This window comes from Syzygium oleosum, unplaced genomic scaffold (assembly GCF_021117445.2).
Source record: "Syzygium oleosum isolate NSW1041296 unplaced genomic scaffold, Sole_v2.1 Sole_v2.59, whole genome shotgun sequence".
Classification (NCBI taxonomy): domain Eukaryota; kingdom Viridiplantae; phylum Streptophyta; class Magnoliopsida; order Myrtales; family Myrtaceae; genus Syzygium; species Syzygium oleosum.
The window spans coordinates 586,370-605,970 of NW_026607543.1; the positions used below are offsets into that span (position 1 = coordinate 586,370).

Here is a 19,601-nt window from a genome sequence, read left to right on the forward strand (position 1 = left end):
AACGGCTTGTTCAGTAACTCTATCAAAGAACTTGAAGCCATTCCACCATTTGACTTTGAAACGTTTTATTAAAATGGGAATGCCTATGTCAATGGACTTGCGGTAATCAAAATGCCAGCCTAGTACCCATGATATCCCGAAGTGGTAGAAAAATAGCATCAGTTTGGGAAAATTATTTTACTAGACAGTCCAGTAATTCATCATACCCAGGCAGCATCATCCTATTTGCCAAATGTAGTATTGCATTACAGTGTCATCATGACTATACCATCTAAAGATATAACCCACCATTAACCATAAATGACGTCATTACATACTACCAGTTTTCCTTTTTTATCGTCGTCATTATTTTTGAAGATCAGTTTCTCTTGCATAGCAAGAGGAAGATACCATTAATACGATAGCCCATATCCACAGGTCACAAACCTCAAAAGCAGGAGCAATCACACCTCTTCCCTTGAAAATATTTCCAGGACACTTCAAAGCTATGTCCTCGGAAACAAATCCAGTTCCATCAGTATGTATAAGTGGCTTTCCGTTCTTATCATAGATGCAATTTCCCTCTTTATCCTGCTATTAGACAGGAAATTGACCATACTAAGCATTGGAGCGAACTAAAAGAATACCTTTAGATGACACCAAGTTTTCATTCACGAAATAATCAAAAGATAACACCTTGCAATCCTTATCCTTAATTCTCTCAATCGTCACTCGATTCCAGTCAACTTCCAAGCTAACGGTGTTGGACAAGACAAGAGACAACCTGTTTATTAGCAGATGCACGTCATTAGGATATAATATAGTTCATGCAAAGTTCAGATGAAAATCTTCTACAGCAACGAACTGTCTCATGTAGCGGGATATGCTGGACACTGTATGTAACGGTCTTGTGTGAAGCTATATTTTCCATTTCAACATTAAATAACAGTGGAGAGCTGTCAACAATTTATACATTAGCCAAATACAAGCCATAACACAATATCATGACCGATTTTTCTGATTCCTTTTATCATGGTTGTCTTATTTGATGATACAAATTGCTCACAAATTCACATCTTCTGATAAACATCATAATAAAAGTTTAGGAACATACAAACAACGAACAAAACCGCACACAAAGAGCACAAGCAATGAAAATTACCGAAGAACTTGTATTGACGCAAACCAACAGGAATCCCTTCCTTTGCAATCTTTCTATACATAGTAAGAGTATCATCCGACATCTCTTCTGCCAACTTGACAAGGAGAACATTCTCATCTCCTAATGCCTTTTGTAGAAGTGTTCTCGTCTTATTAAGGTAAGGTCCCTGAATGCGCACACAGAGTCTTGAGCATCATCATTAAGAAGCTAAAATCATAAGGAATTTGTTCAAAAGTGCCCATAGGGCACTTTCTTAACAACCAAATAAGGAAACTTTGTAATATCCGAATGCATTGCTTTACTTGTAATATGTGTAATCACTGCTTTGATAATTAGAACCTTCTTATGCTTACCAAATGCCCTTGGGCAATTGATACCAGGATCCAAAAAGTCAAACCACATTTCTTTTTGGCACCAGAAGAAGCTGACCGGTGAAATAAACAGATGGCACAGAAGAAAAAATAAACACATTCTTTATAGCAGTAAAGAACACAACTTCAAAGCACATTGTTCTATTGCATTTTTCCTCTCTAAATGACTCAATCATATCATGATTAATATATCAGATGACCAAGCCAGTGTTAGCCAACTTCGAAGCAGCAAGAGCCAAATACAGAAAACGCAGTGATTAAGATGCGAGTCAGCATTCTGCCAAGGTGCACCAACCAATGCCACTTACAATCTTTTCAATTAACAGATCACCCATTTGCTAAATTAAACTCAAATTTATTCTATGTATTTTACGCATGCTGATAACTACAATATACAGGGTGAGTGCGAAAAGAGGAAAAAGAGACTAAGTGATGCACTAATCCCACTCTCTGGAAAAATCATTTCCACAACTTAGTTGGGAAGAAAGAGCCATTGCTGATATAACCCAAGAGTCAGAATTCAAGGCTTACAGTATACGTTCAAGAGAAAAGCCAAGAAACTTACTTTAAAATGATAACACCCCTGAGGTGAAACGTGACAACGGTAGAAGTGTGTCCTTCCAGAATCCCAGTCAACATGCTGAAAGCAGCAACAACACAAACACCGAAAAAGTTTCAGGTGACACATTAATCAGAATTATTAAGAATATTAGGATAGATAACTAGAATAATCTTCAAAAAGTTTGGATATTTTATCCCTTTCCACTTCAAAATAAAATAAAATTAGCACATACACAATTTGTTCCAGAACCATGTATTCCTAAGCTCAAGTATCTCTAACTACCACCGTTAATACCTAACATTGCTTAGTTCAGAATTAAGTTTTGTACATTAAACATAAAATTTAGCACCAATTAGTCCAAGAGATCAGTTTCAACTAAGATGTCATCATGTTTATTCTACAGGCACCTAGAATGAGAGATGTAATGGAATTAATGAAATTTTTTATTATTTGTTTTGATATTGGCATTGACAAGTGAAAAGAGGTTAGGCCTTTCATTCTCTTTAAAAATATCTGCAAATTTAACTCGTTTAGTCAAACAAAGAAATCCAAATATGAAAAAGGATGAAGTAAATGGCTGACTTCTTCACTATTCTAACATATTATATATATGAGGAGCTTGTGGAGACAACAAAAAAGGGACTCTATTACAAGAAAAGTGGACAAACTGCCATGAGAGCTGACATAGAGAGACAATACACAGCTAGAGAGTGTCCACACCACATCCATGCATGACAGCAAAAAAAACTTTGAATAGTGATGAAAGTGATTCTTCTAATTGTTAAATGCCACATACTACGCAACCCATTATGCATTAGTGATAAGTTCAACAACCACAATTCTCACGAAAAAGCTTCATCCTTGCCAAACAAGCACCGTGGCTTATCATTCTTGTCCAATTATTTTAGATTTTCAAAAGAAATTACAAAATGGATCACATTCATTTAACACTTTTTTTATAAAAGAAAATCCTAGTGACATGCAAATGCTAATGTCAAGCACTCTTTTGTCCTTAAGGTGATGCGAGCAGTGTGATGCGCTAAACATCTAAATTAGAAACATTATGAATCGTATTGCTCAATTTAATATGAGAGAGAACAAACCACAAAATCCAACAAACCTTAAGCTCTATTGGTACTGTTCACCTAAAGTTATTTATATGGGGTATAATCATCCCAACCGAGCAGCATTGCCATCATGTTCCCAAATCAAATGATAAAAAAAATTCCTATTACCACATTCCAACACATAAGGATCGTTGCATTAAGAGATTATATGTCCATGCAAACTCAAACTAACCACTCTTTCCTCATTCATTTCTAAACTAACAATTAATTATACACATCAGAACACAGGTTTTTACTTCCCATCATCCATTGCAAGATGTTAGAGACAATATAATGGAATACTACACAAACCATCATTAATTCCCTCATGATACGTGATCTACAATACTCATCCTGTTTTACAGTAAATTTGCAATGAAACACTTGTATGAACATTTCTAGCATTGTATAGTAATAATAAGCACACTTCCATATTTACATATAATATGTATAGATACATTCTCTCTCTCTCTCTCTCTCTCTCTCTCTCTCTCGAAGGCGCGCATGCACGCGCATTTGTGTATTTTGGCCATTATTTTCTCAAATATTTATAATATCTATCAGACAAGAGTCTTTTGATTTAGGACATTTTACCAAATCATCTGGCAAGCATATCATGCTCAAATTAAATATATTATAATGGCCAATGCCTCTCGTATCACTTTCCTAAATAATACCATTCCACGTTTCCAATTTTAATCCACATATCAAAATGATCCATGCTCCAAGTCACTTCATAACAATCTGCCTCCCAACAATTGAGGGACAATTTCCGAAATGAAAAGAAGGGACTAGTTTTGGAAACAATGGACAAATGAAATCGCTTCCTAATGGTTACCAGACAACGGTCATCTTTCTCGACATGAGACTGTCCAATGGCATTCCAGACTGCTGCCTCAAATTCAAACATTCTGAGATCTTTCAGCTGTCGAATCCTATCACTGTCTATGGCATCTTCAAGATTTCCTCTGCATAACATAGCAACCCAATACTCTAGATATGCAGAGCTGACAACATTCAGACAGAGCAACTGAGAAGAGAACTTACTCCCCAATGTAGTTTAGAATGAGAAATGTTTTTCTAAACTCCAGTTCGCTCAACGCCTTCATCTGGGGGCTTACTGCTTGTCCATTCCAATTTTGCAAACTCGGAAGAAGTCTCGGACTTCCAATCTGTTGATCTCGCACAGGAGAGCTTGCAAATCCATTGTCTAGCAGAAGAATACCCAGCTCAAATTTTGTGTACAAACTTTGAACAAACTATCTTGCCGGACAAATAGCGCCAGAAGATGAAAAGAAGATGCAGTCTTGAGCATTATTCTTTTTTTTCAATTTCCAAACAAAAACACAAGTAACCAGAGGCCATTTTATACGATTCAGTCACTCTCACCACAAAAACAGGACAATGAACATAAAACAAGGAAAACCACCGTATCAGTAGATTCTTTTACGCATACATTGAGCATACTTTGAACAATCCATGTTCATCATTATACACAGGAAGACAAAACATGACATGTAGGAAGCAAGTTTTCCATTTCCCAACAATAAACACCGGCAAACAAAGGCGATAGTACAACAAAAACATATAGTTTTTTTTTTGGTAAGGACAACAAAAACATATAGTTCAGTCGCTCTCATCACAAAAATAGAAAAAAAACTACCATATAAAAACGAGAGGCTGCGTCACCTCATGCAACACTTATGTCTTTGCTCACCAGTCACTATCGTCCCTCCGAACATGTCAATCCTCCAAAACGAATCAAATCGGATAATCTAAACAAGATGTTGACACCGCAAATGGTGATAACAAGTTGTTATTAACAACGCAACTTCCAAATTTGCGATGATTGACCGTCTCATATTGCTCTAATTTCTCCGAATTAAAGGCACAAAAATCACCAGCACGACCTCCGCACAACAAAAAAAATAAAAAATAAAAAGAACGAAAGCTCCACGAAAAAGAACATCACTGACGGGCCGGACTTTGATCATTCAAGGACATGCGAGCGATCTTCGACGGAGACGGCGAGGCACAAGAGCCGGCGCCGGCGCCGGTGCCGCTTTCGATGATGCGGGAGATCAAGCCGTCGATGGACCACTTGATTTTCGTCGCGGCTGTCGACCTCAGGACCCGAAGCGCGGCCTCTTCGTCGAGCGACGCGAGCTTCCTCCGAGTCGACGCGTTCGGGGGAGGCTGGTTCTGATCAGTGCAGATTCGGCGTATCGCGTCCTCGACGGAAAGAGGAAGCGGCACCATCTGCGAAGGCGAAGCGTTCATGGCGGTCGACGAGTGTGTCTCAGAGAGAGAGAGTGAGTGAGAGGTTTCTGAGCTTGATCGATCGCGACGGAGAGACGGTGTTCGAATTTTCCGGGGAAAATCTGAAATCAAAATGGAGAATGTCGACACCTCCTTTCCATTTTCTCGTTCTCTTTTTGGGGCTTGGGTACGGAGAAAGCGCAGAGTGTAGCGTGAAACTGGGGAAATGCTGCAACGTTGCCGGTCGGGTCGAGTCACGTCAAAGGTCCTTGTCTGAAACCAGGAGCAGATAATTGCACTTGTCCGTTTTCGCTCGGAAAGCAAAAACTTTTGCACTGATTTTCATTTCAAAAGTTCAGAACAGCCCCCAAAATTCAAAATTACGAAAAAAATTTAATATGAATTTTTCGTGCCGAAATTGACATATCATAAAAGTTCCAAGTGTTTCGATTTATGAAGAAATCAAACCATATCTGCCGCAAGATTTAGATTAAAGCTCCATTTATTTAACGAAAACTGCGAAATTTTTTTCTAGAGAATGATAATATTTTTCTGTTATTTGAAACTTGAAAATAAAATGAAAAATATTTTTTTGTTATTTGGTAAGGAAATCAAAATTCCTTAAATAGACATACATTATTCAAACTTTAGTAATTTTCACATTGACAGCGGGTAACAGGGTACGAGTACTAGGATCCCAGGTCCAACCTCGATGGACCCCAACCTAGGCGCAGGGGACCGATGCACGGGCTCTAGGGTCTCGAGGCGCCGGTGTCAGGGAACTAGGCTCAGGCACTGAGGTCTTGGGGCCAACCTTGATAGACACAAGCCCAACCTCGATGAACCTAGGCGTGGGCCCGAGCACTAGGGTCTCGAGCACAAGCACCAAGATCCTTGGCTCGGAATCAATGAACATGAGTATAGACACCGAGGTCCCGGGCCCGAGTGCCAAGGCCTGGGCTCGGCCTCAATGGACATTGGCCAGGGTGCCGGGGACCTAGGCACTAGCACCGGAGTGACGATCCCAGCCTTGATGGACTCAGGCTCGAGATCTGGTCCCTAGTGTGAGGTCTCGAGCCCAAGCGCTACAGACCTAAGCCCGACCTCAATGGACTCGAGCCCGGGTGTTAGAGATCCGAGCATGAGCACTGGGTTCACGAGTCCGATCTTTGTGGAGCCAGGCTGGGGTTTCGAGGAGTTGGGCAATGGTACTGGAGTCCTAGGCCCGGCCATGGGCGCTGGTATCCCGAGCCCAACTTCTATGGACTCGGCATCTTTGGACCTGGGCTTGGCCTTGATGGATCCCAACGAACCCTGCCCCTGCTCGAAGCCGATGCCAAGGGCCCAAGAACAAGCGTTGGGGTTTTCATGCCCAAACGTAGGGTTTCTAGTTCAAGCATCGATATCTAATCATATTTTGGAAAACATTTTCTGTTGACTCATTTTTCTAAACGATTTAAACGCCAAAATTTTTTTTTTGAAAAATGTATTCTGCAAAATAAACGGAGCCTGAGCGAAAAGTTAAAAACAAAATCTATCTGGGCAAACCAAATTATGCAATAGCTCTTCTTGCTTTGGAAAAGTAATTATGCAATTTACAATACCTATTTATTAAGTAGCAACCGAACTATTTATCGATAACCCCTTCTTCTCTCACTTCTTCGGAAGCATAAATATTGTCCCAACACTAAAATAAGTTTTTAACATATACTTTTAAATATATATATATATATAGCCGCCGTCATCCTATTCTCGGAGGCTATACCGAATGAATTTAACAAAAAATAAAAGTGGGCAAGCCACAAATTCATAATAGAATTAAATAAAAATCACATTAAAGATCCCACTCAAGTGTCGAAGTCGATTGTGTTCTTAATCATCATCTTGCGTACGTACCTTGTTAAATTTTGGTAGCATCATTCTCACTTGTTTTTTCACCTAATCAAATTCAATCATCCAAGAAATTTTCACGAGAAAAAGAAGCTCCATCTCTCTTAAGAGAGAGGTGGGTGTACTATGGCTGGTTCAACACACCCCACGGCTCCCGCACGAATGGAATCGAAATTACGATGTCTCATGTGAGAGCAAAAATAATTTATAAGCACGATCACGGCACGTGATATTAACAATCAATCCCAAAAATTTCTACGAAGAAGAGAGATAGTTTGTTTGTACCGTTTCACAAAAGCACCGTCGCTTACTTTTCTAAACTTCCATCGATACTTGTTTTATGTCAATTTCATATACAAAAAACTAGTAAAAAAGATTACATGCGATTTTTTCGAAGAAATTCTGAGTGCGCTGCGTTAAACAAAAACTAAAATGTGAAAACTGCAAAATTAGGATAATAAGAGCGAAAACCTAAAAGATTTTCGAATGAAAGTCCTGGGATTTCTCGAAAAGGGGATTTCTAAGGTACAATACTGTCTTAAAAGGGCTCGAAAAAAGAGACAAAAGCTAGGAACGGAAAGAGGACAATAGAAAGGGAGAGGGGGCAAAAAGGAAAAGCACAGGTAATCCTCTACTTTAACCAAGCACTATTGCACTCATCAATTACCTGCTACCCTATTTGATTTTCCCCCCTTTTCTGGCCAATAATCAATTAATTACTTTCCCTTGAAAAAAAAAAAATAAAGATTACTTCTCTTAGAAGCATGCATACTCCCGAGAGAAGTTTTGTTTTTGGAAAGCGACGTAAATGGTCTCTGAACTATAGCTAAATACGCAACGCAATCTTTGCATATCTAATACATTTTTAATTTAATCTCTTGGCTATATATAAATATTCAATATTTTCTCGGAACTTAAAGTGACGGAAGAATGACATTGGATATTTTTATATACTATGAACTAGATTGAATATTATAAAAAATTCAGGGACAACGTTGTGCATAAGTTCATGGACCACATTAAACAAATTAAAGGTTTTGGGACAACATTATATATTGAGCCTAAGTTCATGAACCATTTGTGTAATTCGCAAACCTTAATTTCAAGCTAAATTACTCAGTTCAAAGTTAATCATAGTACTTCCTATAAGGTAAATAACATCGTCTTAAGAGATGTTTACTCCTTCTAACAATATTGTAATTTTGCAATAAAAGTCATACTTTGTAGTTCTTGTAATTAGTGGATATAACCCGAACAATTGTAATTTGACCAATCTTGTCATAATCTAGATTGCACGTCCAATAATTAATTTCCCTTTTCATGTAGTAATTTAGTTATTAGAGTTCATAACACGAGTCAATCTCCTTGAACTAGTAATTTGTCTTAGATTATCGTAAGAGACAGGACTTATCATTGCTAATTGACGATCAATAATCGTCAATTACCTTACATTTCGCAACTTCTGAATATTGTCACTAGTAATTATCCATAATGTTGTAATTTTCCTGAGATGATCAAAGACTCCGAAATACAACGGGGTTGTAAATGACATAGCCTTCCGGATAGAAAATGATGACAGTCGGTACCGGTAGTTCAGTATGGCCTATCGAGGTTGAGTTCCGGGGTTTGGTTTTTGCCATACCCACATAGGAATGCTATGTCTCCTTTTGTAGTTTGTAGTACCGGACGGCCAGACATTGGACGGGACTATCCAAATTATCTACGAGAAATGCATAGAGAGATTCCTTCCATCTAGTTTTTGGGCCAGGCCAAGTCCCTCGAGCTTAGCCCAAAATTTGAAGGTATATTTTTTGTTGCAAGAGATATATTAAACTATTGCTGATGTAAAAAGAGATGCAAGAGAATATTTTTCTTCTCTACATCAGAGCATTTTTATAATTTAAAGCTTAATTTGTTTTATTAATCAAAAGTTGGAATCAGAGAGAAAGATTTCCAAGAGCCCAAAAGATTTTATAGGACTATTGTCAACTATCTTAAAAGCTTAAACTTATAGATGTATAGCATATAAACTCGTACTCATATAGAGCATATAAACTCGTACTCATGTGATGTGGGATACTAAGACACACACTTACATGTATGCCGGATTAGGAAGGACACGTGAAATTCCACGAATGGGGCCGGGCCACACACATGAAATAAGCTGGGTAGAACTTGGCTCCAATACAATGTTAGATTTGGTGGGACTACTGCCGAGCTTTTATGTTGGACTTTCTAACGTGGCATCTTGTCCATCCTCTTCCTTCTACAATCATGCAGAACCAATGCACCAGCTTACATCGATCCTCTTCCGATAGCTATGGCTAGGAATATGTCCATAACGCTTACTGGTATTAGTGTCCTCTGCTGATCGGTAGGGTTGCCAAGCAAAGGCTAGGGTGATAACTTGCTTACTCGAACAAAGAACTCATATGGTGCCTAACACTTACGTGAATGATATTTCCTTGGTCGATTACCACAGAATTGATCGTTCAGTTTGCAACGATTGGTCAAATTTTAAAATGAAAAGTTAAAGTCACACCCGACCCAAGTCTCTCTTCTTGACATAGTTTGGGAGAGATCATTCGCATGGATGACCTTAGATGCAATAAAACTTGTGCGGATGTGACCCCAACATATCCATATTTTAAGATTTGATAAACTCCGTATGATATTTTTTAGATTATAAAGTTTGGATATCTATATGAGATTCACTTCATGTGCATGAGTGCTAAGTTCAAACTTCACACCGATTATTCAGTCTTGCCTTACATGTTTTTGACATGATATATTTTAAACCCTCTTTGTATCAACCTGTAACATTAAATTTTAACATAAGATTTGATTTAATATATTCGACGACAAATGAGTCTTGTACACATCTGCAAATTGTTCAATAAGTTATAGTTTTGTTAGAACATTCTCAAACTGTCATAGATTTTGTAATTTTTGTTATTTTCTAAGATAGCTAGGTTTTTTTGTTAGATTAGATTGCTTACTTTCCCATACAAATTGTTCAGGTATAAATATCCCTTAATCGTAACACCTTAGTGTCAAGTAGTACAATAACTTTTTTCTTATTGTTGGTTCTAACTCGGTATTATAGTCAATCTTTTGGTCTCACACTCTGTGCGAACTCAAGTTCTACTCTAGGGACTCTTTACATTCTTGTTCATATAGAGTCATGCCAATTATCCGTGTCACCATCACAGCACCTATCCTCGTCTCCCTCGTCCCTTATCTCCGTCCTGTATCTGCACTCACCGTCCGACATGTCTTCAAGACTTGAAGTAGTCGCCCTCGAGTTCTGACGTGTGATGCCCTGAAATCCACTCACTTTCCATTGTGTACTCCCATCCTAGGACCTCAATCTCCTAACCCCACATACATACACAGGTCACCATTAGAGGTGCCCCTGGGCTCAAGAGGTAGCTTTCATGATGTAACACTTAATTTGTCCCAACAAGGTTCAAGAGGTGGCTCTCATGGTGTAGCTCTTTGTCTCGGGTGATAAGTTCTCACCGTGCACAAATATCAGTCTGAACTCAATGCGCATAATGTCATTCAATCACATATCTCAAATTCAATACTTACACACGATAAATACCCATTATCTATAAACTCTTTCAATCACCTCTTTTCCATTTGCACCATATAGAACAGAGATAATAGCTAGAAAGGTGGCTTCGAACGGACAAAAGGCTTACTCTCGATCACACAATACAACATCACACCTTCTCCCCCTCGTACCACAAAATCGTGCCTAGTGCTCTTCGCTTTATAAAAACGTTTATGGCATGTGAACAAAGTAATGACATGATGTGTGCTACCTTCAACTGTCTTAGTTTATGCGATTTTTGAACAAACACTGAAGACGACATTTCTTACTCCGTGGATAATACTGTGCCAAGATATCATGTGATATGATCATCGTACAATGGTTTTATCTGATTTACTTCATTAATGATTGATCAAAATCACATTGAAAAGGGGGATATACTAAAGTTGGACTTGAATTTAAGCTCTGTTCGTTTCCCGAAAAATTAATAATTTAAAAAATATTTTTCCTAAAAATGATTCATCAACTTTAGTGTAATATGCAATGTCGTCACTGAACATTTAATTTATGAAATGTGGTTTTCGAATTTTGGCTCAATGTGCAATGTTGTTATTAGACTTAGAGCTATCAAAATGGGTTATTAACCAACTTCTGAACTATTGGTATATTTTCAATTTAATCTTTAAACTATTTGAAACTGCATAAACGGAAGGACTATATTGCACTTTAATCAATAGCTCAAGGACCACATTTTGAATATTGGGTCAAAGTTCATAAACCATATTACATAAATTAAAACTTTAGAGACGACATCATAGATTATACCAAAATTCAGGGATTATTTATATTATCATCTCTTTCTAAGTCTAAGGCAATATGCAACCACACTAGGAAATTAAATGAGTGAAAGGGATTTTGAATACAGGTTTAACATATGATATCGATTGTTTTTCATGTGGTCTCGATTGGATTACTATGTCTTGTCTTTTTTAGGAAGCTATTGGAATCTAACTAGACTCTTGTATGAACATCGATGCACAGTCATCTCGTGACAACCTATCGATTTGACAAAAAATAGGATGTAAGATGTTCTTAATTTGGAGAAATTGTCCAATCGGTGCTAAATTCATTGTACGGATACTAATTCAGTCCTCAATTAATAGTTGACGCGTAAATTAAAAAAACATAATAATAAGTATTATAAGATTTTAATTAAAAAAGCCTTGTATAATTAGCAGGTTGCAACCGAAAATAGACTATTACAAAAAAAGGAAATGCATTAAACCAAGACAAACAAAGCTATAAGTAAAATCATGACCTAGAGAAAACTACACCAAACTCAAACCTACATACCAATAAAGGGCTTAAATGTAGGGTTAATAGTTAGATCTAACGTAGCATTGTACCTAACTACACGACTAAGATATAAAAAAGGAGAACTTGTTGTGAAATTAGAATATTCATACTTAAATTATAATGAGGAAGATAGCTAAAATTAAATTCAGATGCTAATTAAGACTAATCCAAAAAAAAGATAACTAAATTGTGATACTATGTCAATCTCAAATCCCAATTGAATTGATAAACCACTACCCAAAAAAATATTTTTTTTATTTATTTGCTAAAAACCACTATCCTAAGATTAGGCACATAATTTAAAAGTAAAATGAGGGCTGAGATGCAAGTTATTTTTTTATTTATTTGATAAAAACCACTATCCTAAGATTAGGCACATAATTTAAAAGTAAAATGAGGGCTGAGATGCAAGTTAGTACATAGAAACCTACCACCACACATTTTCTTCTTTCGTAGATTAGGTTTATAGGGCTTGCTTTCTTGTTGTTTTCTTTAAACGAGGAAGATTAGGTTTTAGGTGGGGAAAAAGGCAGATTAGGTTTTGCCCAAAGATCAATTGCCTCTTGGCGCGATTAGGTGTTGAGAAAATGTACATATAAGATGAAAATAGAATCATGTGATGTTAATGTAATTTCCAATCTTAAGGTGTTCTTGTTTGGAGATAAATTTTATGATAAAGAAAAATACTTTTTCAGGAAAATGTTTTTTTTCTTTTCATGTTAAAGAATTCATTTTCCTAACTTTAAACATGCATATCTTTTTTGATCGTAAATGGTTGGGAAAATACCACAAAAAATCCCAAACTATGCCACTTGTGACAAATTTACTCTGAACTTTTTTTGTGACACGAAAAATCCCAAATTATGCCACTTGTAACAAATTTACCCTGAACTTTTTTTTGTGACACGAAAAACTCCAAATTATGTTACTTGTGACACATTTACCCCACAATACTTTGGCCTCTGGCATAGTTTGGGGTTTTTCGTGTCATAAAAAAAAGTTCAGGGTAAATATGTCACAAGTAGCATAGTTTAGGGTTTTTGGTGGTATTTTTTCTAAATGATTTTCTCTTGACTTACCACTTTCAGCAAACCAAATACGTGAAAATCCAGAAAACTAATTCGCGAAAAATTCTCACACTCAGACAAACGCCCTTATAAGGAAAATATCTCACTCTCACCCAATGAACCGCGCTTGTAGCTTTAAGTTTGGTTATTCAAATTAATTAACTAGATGGTTTAGCTAGAAATAATTAGCATTTACGAAATTAGTGTCCCATCATGACTCGCTCTTCAAATTTGCCAGAAGCTCTTTCTCGTTTTCAACCAAAGAACACGTGATTCACGTCAAGCACAAACAGATGGTGTGGCTCTCACAGTTCTCTCTCGGACTAGGACCCATCGCGCGACACTATGATGAAGTCTGGCAACAAGTGCTCATATTGAACACGAACATGATCTTAAGATAGAAATTTGGAAACTACTTTTAGTATATACTCAGCATTATTCATATGACCAACCAACGCAATTAACACTAGTTAATATTTTAGCAGGAAGCACTAGTGAATTCAGATTATGTAGGGTTCATTTTGGCTAAGCAAACAGCAAATACGAGGCACTATTATTATTTATGTTTAAATCTATATCTACCATACAACACGTGATATTCTGATCTATATGATTTGAAAAAAGAAAGATAAACCGGTAATCTCGACCGATCTTCAATAAACATATGAGCCAAAGTATGGGGAAATCATCTCTTAGGTATCTAATGTACGTGCCACATATCATCGTCTCATATCTCTTACGCAGCACGAGTTAGCTAGATTGGAATCGTCGAGTTAGGGCTATGGTGTAAGTTATGATAAAGCAAATCGGTCGAGATGGTTATTCTTGACATTTCCAACTGAATATTTCATTTCGTTGGTGATTAGTAAGGGATTACGTGTTGTTTGAAAGTGATCGATTTCTTTTGTTGCTTTAGCGAAGTAATTAATTACGATGCGGTCCACGAGCACATGGAAAGCATGCTTTCGGAGAAAGCATGAAGTCTTTAACATACTTTCTCTCACCCTATATATACGCCTTCAAGTCTGTAGCTCAAGAATACGAGCCTAATTTGCCTTCATCTCTCTCTCTCTCTCACCATTTTGTTGAACCAGATCCAATTACACCTCGCATTAGTTTGGCATTCCTCAACATGGAATCCGCAAACATTGATCATGCGACTTCTCACATGAACCAAAAGGTCCAAAACCAACCAAAATGGCAGGGCCAAGCTTGTGCGGACTTGGCAGGTCCAAAGGCAGACCAAATATGGCCCTTCTTGGAGGACTTCTTCGGCCTCGCAAAGTGGTTCCCGACCCTCGCCACTTGCACCCCCGTCGAGGGCGTCTCCGGCCAGCCCGGGTGCATCCGCTACTGCGCCGGGTTCAGGACCCCGGTCGACCGGGACATCGGCAACACCGAGATGACAACCCTGAATTGGACAAAGCAGAAGCTGCTGTCGATTGACCCGGCCGCGAAGATATTCAGCTATAGCATCGTGGACGGCAATGTCGGATTCAACTCCTATGTATCCACAGTCCAAGTCGTGCCTAAGGAAGACGGGTGTCGCATCGTGTGGAACTATGAGGTCCAGCCCGTGGACGGCTGGAAACCCGAGGACTTGGACCAGTTCATCGGTTCGGGCTTGTGGGTCATGGCCGAGAGGATGGAGGGGGCTCTTCTTGGTCAAGCAAAGTGATTGGATTCACGAACTGATGTCATCTGAATCTGATGATCTGCTTTTGTGCTCATGTGATAGTCTTGAAGCTGTGTGATGCGGTTGGCAAGAGTAGTGAAAGTCTGGGCAGTAGTACGTATTAGCTCTCTAATATTTCCACAATAATTCGCAGGTTTGGTCATTATTCCCCATTCGCATTGGATTTAGAGCACCCTCTTGTACGTCCAAGTTCCACTTATATATACTTTGAGCTAATTTCGGATAACCATATTGTGATTCCTCTTGATCCAATGAAGGAATTGTGACCAGCTCTCGATTAAAACGAGGGTCACGGATTGAATTCGTATCCGCACGCTAATCCCGAGCTTAAGTGCAACAGAAGTGGAAATTCATTAAAGATCTTGATGCATTTTTCTGTATCATTTTTTATTAACTTATGTTGAAGAAAAAGATGCACCGCCCATCTTCTCCAAGAAATCTAGATTATTCTAGGATAGATATCAAGATATTCTCATGTAGAGATGAGTAGCTAATAGATTATCCACATCTAATTTTTTCTATAATCATATTGGAAAATATTTCTAGGAAGATCTAAAAGTGGAAATCATCAAACAAAAAAATTTCTAAGGAAGATATTGATCTAGAAATATATAGGAGGTAGGATCACTTCCTTAAGCCTATAAATAGCCAAGTGCTCCCATTTGTGGATGTGTGCTTGGATCTCATGAGCGGAAAATTATCTAAAAAGTCCCAAACTTAGGGAAAATACCACCAAAAACCCCAAACTATGCCATTTGTGACAAATTTACCCAAAACTTTTTTTTGTAATACAAAAAACCCCAAACTATGTCACTTGTGACAAATTTACCCTGAACTTTTTTTTGTGACATGAAAAACTCCAAACTATGTCACCCGTGACACATTTACTCCACAATACTTTGGCCCATGCATATTTTCGTCTTTTTCCTTTTTCTATTTTTTTTTCTTTCTTCCTCGGCGAGGGCAACCCTCGCTGGCGTCGGGCGAGGGCCGCCCTCACCTGACGCCGGCGAGGGCGGCCCTCGCCTAAGTTGGGCAAGGGCAGCCCTTGCCCAACACCGGCGAGGGTCGACCTCGCCAGATCCGGCGAAGGCAGCCCTTGCCGGGAAAGAGAGAAAAAAAGAAAAAAAAGGAAAAAAAAAGAAAAAAGGAAAAAGACGAAAATGCCCATAGGCCAAAGTATTATGGGGTTAATGTGTCACAAGGGGGCATAGTTTGGGATTTTTCGTGTCACAAAAAAAAATTTAGGGTAAATTTATCACAAGTGACATAATTTAGGGTTTTTTGTATCACAAAAAAAATTCAGGGTAAATTTATCACAAGTGACATAGTTTGAGGTTTTTTGTGGTATTTTCCCTCAAACTTATTGCAGTTTTGCTAATTTAGTCATAAACTTTTTAATTTTTACCAATTGAGTCATAAATATTTTCACGTTTTGCCAATTGAGTCCATCCGACTAAATTTGGCCGGAAATCGCTAGCCTAGAATCAACAAAAAAGACGTAATTTTGCCTTCAAACTTTAAAAAGGAAATATAAAAAAAACCACATTGGGTTAAAAATTAATAAAAAAAAAGTCACATGTGCATTTCTGTCCACTTGAAACTATCGGATTCGAAGAAATGGCTAAAGTGGACAAAAGGGATAAGTTTTGGATTCAAATGCACAAAATGAGAGTTTTAGGACTGAAATCAAAGAATTGATAAGTTGTGAGACTTGCACTACAATTATCCTAATTAGTGAGCATGTTAAGCAAGAGATTTACATATATTTCATTAGTCCGCGTTAGAATTTCACGGGAAAGGTTGCAATAATTATAGAGGATTCCCCGCAGGTGAATTGCAAGACATTGCATGGATCTTTTTAAGTTTATAACACCTATGATGAATCGATGATGCAATCACACACGTCCTTAGACATTGGGGAAAAAACCGTTTTCCCAAAACTCATGGACATTTTAAAGATGAAGGATGTGATCAATGCTTGATTTCATGTGCGTTGGATCTCCGTTTTGAGTAAGATTTTATAGAAAAGTATAAATTTTGGCATTAACTTTCTCATCAAGGGATCAGTCTATGAATAGTTGAATACCACCTTCTAAATAGACAAGTGTCATAATCGGGTAAGATTTCCCAAGATTCAATAATATCAAACCAGACAGATGCTCGTGCGCCGCTCAAGGCCAAGACTATATATTGGAGAGAGAGATTAGCCTACATGATTCCCATGCCACTTCCGGCATATGCCTCTTCGCACACTGACAAGAAATGCTCAGAGTATTTCAACATGTTCATGCGCCCCTATAGCACCCGCCCCATGTACATCCACTGACAAACTGAAGTCAACCTAAGAGCATTGTCCAACACTTTGATTCCCATGACAATCCAAGCTTTTGCCTTCTCATACCCTGCAAACAAAAGCTTTCACTATTTCAATGTTGTTCCACTACTGCTAAATGCCAATTGCAGAAGCCTGAAGCCTGCATTGCTATGGCCAGTGAAGCAGAGGAAAAATGGGAAGGAAAGGTTAGTGCCCTAGTGAGAGGCTCTAGTCCTGACCAGGTATGGCCCCTCCTGGAGGATTTCTTCAGCCTGCACAAGTGGGTCCCCAAGATAGACACGTGCTACGGAGTCGAAGGCACATCAGGTCAACCCGGATGCATCCGATACTGCTCTGTCACAAGAAGGTCTGGCGACAGTTTGGAGGATGTGGTCACAAACTCGGCTCTTGAGAAGCAGCTTGCAACTGACCCTGCCAACAAAAGCTTCAGCTATGAGATCGTGGACTGCAATACCGCCGGGTTTGAATCATTGGTTGCCACAATGAAACTGACGGCGGCAAGAGATGCAGAAGAAGAAGATGGATGTGGAATGAGCTGGTCTTTTGTGGTAAATCTGATTGAAGGATGGACGGAGAAAGATTTGACAGAGTTTTACAATTCTGCTCTTCGAGTCAAGGCTGAAAGAATAGAAGCTGCTCTATCAAGCAAAGGGGAATAAATCTTGATCTATCTTTTGTTTACCTTGTAGTGTCATTCTATCGATTTGATGCCTGCAATAGTAACAATCACTGTGTTTGGATGAATGTGGCTACAATACCAGAGACCAGACCAAGAAAATACATGAAAATGGTGTATCCAACTTATACAAGTATGCATGTTCAAGTAGAGCATTTGAGTCCCCATTTTTCCATCTTTAGATGCTGTTTTTGGGAGAGCATGCAAATCGGGGGGGGGGGGGGGGGGGTGTGGTGGGGTCCCCGCTTTATGGTGGGTTAGCTCAAAAAAGAAAATTGTATACATGCCTGATCACGTATGGTGTGTTGCTATTGAATCTCACCGCTAACAAGCAGACCAGAGTAAAATGTAGACAGAGTGGATGTCATCGCTTTGAATCAGTAAGTGGAGGGAAGCAAAGTGAGAAAATAACCAAAGAAGACAGAGAAAACTGTGTTTAGACAGCACTAGTAATCATAAAAGTATGGCAGCTCTAAGTGCTTATTTTCATTAGAATTTAATTGCAAAGAACGGACAAGATTAGAACCTAAATTGTTAGCTTCACAGCTGTTTTAGAGAAGAGAGCTGCATCACATACACACAGCGACGGGAAATATAACGACCCAGATAGAAAATGAACTTGAGGGAAGTACTTTAAAGCTAACTGTTCCTGATCTCTCTAATCAGTAGACATGCATGATACCAGAGGGTTCTGCAAAGAGATTGTGCTTTAGTCCGCTGCCGGTGTTGCTCAGAGCAGCCATTCAACGCTCTCTCCTCTTCCCCATGCTTCATTCTCTTTCTCACCGGACTAATCTCTGGAAATCAATCTATATGGTCCAGGGACCTTTGCTCGCTGCAGATCAAAGGCGAAAGGCTGCAACCATGACCCTTTCTGTGGCGGCGAGGGCCTTGCCTAGCCTTGTAAGAGCCAACCTTCCTGGTAGAGGTGGCAGCAGCCGTGGATGAGGGTTGCTCGGCGTATTCCGGAGACTGGGTGGCTGCCTCCGTTGCCGCCACTGCCACCAGACTCCCCTCCCCTCTCACCACCTTGTCTTTTGTTCTTCTTTTCCAAATTTCTCTGCAACTTCTTATAAAATTTTTAAGTCTGTCACTAGCCATAGGAGCCACGTGGCTGCCACCTAAGAGCTAGCGCGACACTTAACGGTCACGTCAGCATTTTGGTTAGGTTTTTTAACGGGTGGACGCACAACTGCAGCATGAATTCTTGCAACCTAGGAAACAGCTGATATGATGATCTCCATATGATGAAAACAATTGTTGCTGAAGCATCAGGACACCGTCCCCTTCGCAGAATTAGTCCAACATGGTTAGGCTGTTCCATGCTTCTCTCCGAACAATAGAATCAGAAGTAATCGCCCGTGCTTTCATGAATCCCTTGCCAATACTCCGATGTGCTTACCGGACATGTGCTTTCTTTCTTGCTGGGAAGAGAGTCAACAACAACTGCAGATTAAAGAACACTACTTGGCGGGATAGTTGATGCAGTGCCTTTAAGAACTCCCTTAAGTCAGCTACTTTGTTACTGGTTGCTGAAGGCTGAAGCCTGCATATCAGGAGAGAGAGTCGACGACGACTAG

At 38.9% G+C, this 19,601-nt stretch overlaps 3 protein-coding genes across 3 annotated transcripts; 2 read left to right on the forward strand and 1 right to left on the reverse strand.

Annotated features, from left to right (window-relative positions):
• Positions 1-1,041: 1,041 nt before the first annotated feature.
• LOC130137051 (probable RNA-dependent RNA polymerase 3) lies at positions 1,042-4,726 on the reverse strand. The gene is made up of 5 exons (XM_056307753.1): positions 4,228-4,726; positions 4,019-4,148; positions 2,078-2,152; positions 1,142-1,307; positions 1,042-1,058 (listed from the first exon to the last, which is right to left on the reverse strand). Exons 1-5 carry the CDS (start codon positions 4,287-4,289, stop codon positions 1,042-1,044), a joined length of 450 nt encoding a protein of 149 aa, XP_056163728.1. The 5' UTR covers positions 4,290-4,726.
• Positions 4,727-14,377: 9,651 nt separating this feature from the next.
• Positions 14,378-15,209, forward strand: LOC130137068 (lachrymatory-factor synthase-like). Its single transcript, XM_056307796.1, has one exon. The coding sequence runs from the start codon at positions 14,444-14,446 to the stop codon at positions 14,987-14,989; it is 546 nt and encodes a 181-aa protein (XP_056163771.1). The 5' UTR covers positions 14,378-14,443; the 3' UTR covers positions 14,990-15,209.
• Positions 15,210-17,494: 2,285 nt separating this feature from the next.
• LOC130137052 (lachrymatory-factor synthase-like) lies at positions 17,495-18,004 on the forward strand. The gene has a single exon (XM_056307754.1). The coding sequence runs from the start codon at positions 17,495-17,497 to the stop codon at positions 18,002-18,004; it is 510 nt and encodes a 169-aa protein (XP_056163729.1).
• Positions 18,005-19,601: the final 1,597 nt, after the last annotated feature.